At 39.9% G+C, this 4419-nt stretch overlaps 1 protein-coding gene across 1 annotated transcript; it reads left to right on the top strand.

Annotated features, from left to right (window-relative positions):
- Nucleotides 1-27: 27 nt before the first annotated feature.
- LOC131249790 (disease resistance protein SUMM2-like) lies at nt 28-2703 on the top strand. Its single transcript, XM_058250551.1, has 2 exons — nt 28-84; nt 166-2703. Exons 1-2 carry the CDS (start codon nt 28-30, stop codon nt 2701-2703), a joined length of 2595 nt encoding a protein of 864 aa, XP_058106534.1.
- Nucleotides 2704-4419: the final 1716 nt, after the last annotated feature.

Genomic DNA, 4419 nt, shown 5'->3' with positions numbered 1-4419 from the left:
GAGAGTCTTAGTGTTCTGAAAATTGAAATGCAGGAATTGCGTAGCAGGGAGTCTGATGTAAAGAATGAACTGAAGACAGCGAAGGTGGTGCATTGAAAGAAGCCAAAAGGAGAGGTGAATTTATGGCTGGAAAAAGTGGAAAAGATTACAAACGAAGTGATTAAGATAGAAGAAGATCTTAAAATAGGGAGATATTTCTCCCTCTCGCTGGTAGGATTGGGAAAGCTTGTCATAAAGAAGACCGAAGAGGTGGTGAACCTCAAGAAGAGAGGCCGTTTTTCAGAAGGGTTACTTGCTAATCTATTACCCGAAAGTGAAAGCATGCCCATGACGAAACTCGTGGGTAGAACGACAGCCCAAAGAAATTTGGAACAGATTTGGGGATCTTTGAGGGATCACAACATCAGAACTATTGGTGTCTATGGCATGGGGGGAGTTGGCAAGACCACCATCATGACCCACATTTACAATCAAATAAAGAGCTTCAGAAGATTAGGCATTGCTATTTGGGTGACAGTGTCTAATGATTTGAATATTGAGAAAATACAAAATGGTATTGCACAAGCAATAAGATTGGAATTTTCTGATAAAGATGATGAAATGAGCAGGTCAATGAAATTGTTTGAGGGTTTGAAGCATAGGGAGAAGTTTGTTATCATCTTTGATGATGTGTGGAAACCGTTTTCATTGGAAAAGGTAGGGATTCCTGAGGGCAATGCATTCAAAATTGTATTGACTACTCGATTAAAAAATGTGTGCCGAGGCATGAGGTGTCAAAAAAAGGTTGAAGTGCAGGTTCTTTCAAGAGAAGAAGCATGGGAATTGTTCCAGGAAAGGCTCGGGGCTGATGTGGTGCTTCCTCCAGAAGTAGAACCGACCGCGAAGCTTGTCACTGAAGAATGTGGTGGTTTGCCGCTTGGAATCATCACGGTAGCAAGAGCAATGAGAGAAAAAGGTGACATTAGAGAATGGAGAAATGCATTGGACGAGTTAAAATGCTCAATGACAGAGATTGAAGGCATGGATGATGAAGTTTTTCCAATTTTAAAATTTAGTTATGATCGACTAAAATCTGAGCGGATTCGATCTTGTTTCTTGTATTGTGCGTTGTACCCAGAGGACTATGCATTCTATGATGAAGAACTGATAGGGTATTGGATAGCAGAAGGATTGATAGATGATATGGGAGACTGGGAAAAGGAACTCGACAAAGGCCACACAATATTGAATGGACTGATAGATGTTTGTATGTTGGTAAAGAGGTTTGATGATTGTATAGTAATGCATGATCTAATCAGAGACTTAGCCATCAGCATTACAAGGAAGAGCCCTCGGTTTGTGGTTAAGGTTGGGACTGGAATAAGGGGATCAATGGGTGTAGAAGAATTTACTTCAGAGGTTGAAAGAATCTCATTAATGAGAAATGAAATTAAAATGCTTTTAGGCCAACCCAATTGCCCAAAACTCTCGACATTATTGTTGCAACGTAACCCTCCCTTACGCAACATTTCTCATTGTTTCTTCGATCGCATGAATAACCTAAGAGTTCTCAATCTCTCTTACACAAGTATTGAGTATGTGCCAGTATCAGTTTCCAACTTGGAGAACCTGTCTGTACTCTTATTAAATAATTGTTGGAGGTTAACTGAGGTACCGTCCTTAGCAAAGCTCAAGCGTCTCAGGCTTTTGAACCTCTCTAATACTAGCATCAAAGAAGTGCCAGATGGGATGGAATGTTTGGTTAACCTCAAAGAGCTTTATGTTGGATCTGAAGAATGGGTTGATTTTGATAGGTATGTCAGATCTGGGCATTGGAAATGCTTGAAACTCGTCGATCTCAGTTCAAAGTTTGGATATCTCACCTTAGAGACAAATAGGTTGGTTGCTATTGGTTGTAATTTCGTTGAGGAAGAGAGCTCCTCAGTGCCTCCTGATAATATTGTTGAGCTGATTCTGAATGAATGTGAGCTGTTAAGCTTACGCGGCCTGTCTCGCTTGCAATGCTTGCAAAAATGTAAGATCTCGTTCTGTAGCATGAAATGGTTGTTGCCAATGGAAGACAACCCCACCATGAGATCTTTACCATCAATGACACCAACTGGTTCATTTGCTTTCCTAAGACACCTGACTGTCTACAGATGCCAAGTATTGGAGAGTCTCATGTCACTTGAATTGTTTCAGCAGCTCCAATGCCTCGAAAGAATCGATATTGAAGGATGTTCTGAGATGGAGGAGGTGATACAAGGAGGAGAAGCTATGGTTGAAGAAGGTGATAACAATAAAAATAATAATCCTGCCGTGCTTCCAAAGTTGAGGGAGTTCTATTTGATAAATTTAGGGAAATTGAAAAGTGTTTGTAAGCGGGTTATCATTTGCCCTTCCCTGAGTGAGATTTCTATAGTGGGTTGTTGTCAGTTGAAGAAGCTCTCTCTTTCGTTGGGTAACTCAACGTCTGTTGTGGAAGGAACGATCGAAGGAAGCAAAGAGTGGTTGGATGCGTTGGCGTGGGATGATCCCAACACCAAAACACTCCTGCTACCTCTTTTTCAAGAAGCTGAAGCAAAAGAAGAAGAAGAAGAAGAAAAAGCAGAAAAAGCCGCAGCACCAGCAGCACCAGCAGCAGCAGGAGGAGGATGTGGAATCAAAAGAAAAGCAGAGCAACAGGTTTCTTCGACATACCAGCAGCCACTATCTTCTTACTAATATGGAGTTTGGCTCTGTATGTTTTTTTTTTTGTTTTTTTTATTTTTTTTTATTTTTATTTTTAATATCTATTTAATCTTTTATATTTCAAGTAATTATTGTTGATAAATGTAATGTTAGTGAGAATAGTTTGTGTTCCTCTCTCTCCCCTCTTTCCAAATGTGCTTTTTCCTCTTTCTTTTGATTTGATGATTAGCATATCGAAGTGATTATTGGAGATTGCACATCCAAGTGGTTGAGCACCTTGGTTTTATGCAGACAGTGCGACTTCCAAATTCAATGAGAGGTTGATACTGGTGGAGCAGGGATTGGGAGAGATTTGCTGAGACCACACATGTGCCACATGGCACAATCGGTCAGAGATCCAATCCACCCATTGGAATGTGATGTAGAGGAGGTCCTGGACACTTTCATGGCCAAGATGGACCAGAGAAGGCCCAGTTTGAGGCAGAAGTGATCAGGTCCGTCAGAACTTAAAACAGTCATATCTTGCAAACTAGAATGAGTTTTTCGACGTACCATAGACACACACATACACACACACAAATATATATATGGGTAGGAGAAGCTAATTTAGCCAACCAACCCTACTATGCTGGGTTGCCCATCCTGGATTTGCGAGATTACATCATATTGACAGTCAAGTCCATTTTATTTTCATTTTTATTATAAATAGTAAGCTTTAGCTCGAGCATAACTTTTGATCCTTTGAGTTGGAGGAGCCGTGCTTAACATGAAAATGGCTTAGAAAAATTAGGAAAACAATGTGGTTAGGCCAAATTGGACACTTACTATTTTTGGCCGAAAACCAAGAAGTCTAGTAAGAATCATGACTCTTTATAAATAATAAGTTTACTATTTATAGTAAGTCATGTTTTTAGGGAGTTTGAGTCTGAAACTCCGTAGGTTTGAATTCACTATTTAAAGGATTGTAATTTCATATTTAAAAAAAAAAATAAAATCATCAATAAATTTATTTTGAATTATTAAAATTTTTTCTATTTTTAGAAATTATCTTCTGTCTTCATCGCCCGTGAATTCAAAGAATTTTTGTGAGGAGTCCAAAGAAGCTCCATGGATTCGGAGTACTTATCCTTAAGGAAGACAGTGATTGACCTTGTCATGTCCTTCCCTGCGCCAGGAAGTCACCACTACACTGATTCCATAGCATAAGAATCAGGTTGATCCACTGAATCGGGCAGGTCGCATTTTGCAAAACAAATGTACAACTCTGAAGTTTTCTAGCCCATCCACCTGTTTCCATATTAGAGCCCACATGCTGAGTGGACCAGATTGTTTTTGGTGAAAACCTGTATTCAGGTCGGATTTATAACCTGATGGATGGATTGGATCTTGCACCAACTTGGCATGCTGGCACGTGGTGTGTACATGAGCTTTCTTACACCTGTGCGTGCGGTTAGCAAAGCTCGGATTGGATGGATAAGCATCTTCAAAGTCATTACTTACAAGCTTGAAGTGTGTTGATGCCATAGAGTAGCAAATAGAAGGATACGCTGAAGGACTTGACTAAGCTTCTAAACGACGCGGCCTGCTCGACATTGTGGAAAATGAAGAATACTTCCTCTCCAGATTTCACATCTTACCGAAATCCAACCTCACAGGTGGACAAGCTTGCAGACTTAGGAGTCCGAGGTCCCTTTGTTTTAATTTAGATGATGAAATTTTTTTAAAATTGCAAGGAAATAACAAACATAC

Source organism: Magnolia sinica, chromosome 6 (assembly GCF_029962835.1).
Source record: "Magnolia sinica isolate HGM2019 chromosome 6, MsV1, whole genome shotgun sequence".
Lineage (NCBI taxonomy): Eukaryota > Viridiplantae > Streptophyta > Magnoliopsida > Magnoliales > Magnoliaceae > Magnolia > Magnolia sinica.
Note: the sequence above shows the minus strand (reverse complement) of the source record. Positions and strands in the feature narration are given on the sequence as shown.

What these genes read in the sequence shown, in the direction of transcription:
- LOC131249790 (XM_058250551.1), top strand. Translation starts at nt 28, where the DNA reads ATGCAGGAATTGCGTAGCAGGGAGTCTGATGTAAAGAATGAACTGAAG. An exon ending in ATGAACTGAAGACAGCGAAG is followed by an intron (nt 85 to 165) that starts GTGGTGCATTGA and finishes GAAGTGATTAAG; the next exon opens with ATAGAAGAAGATCTTAAAAT.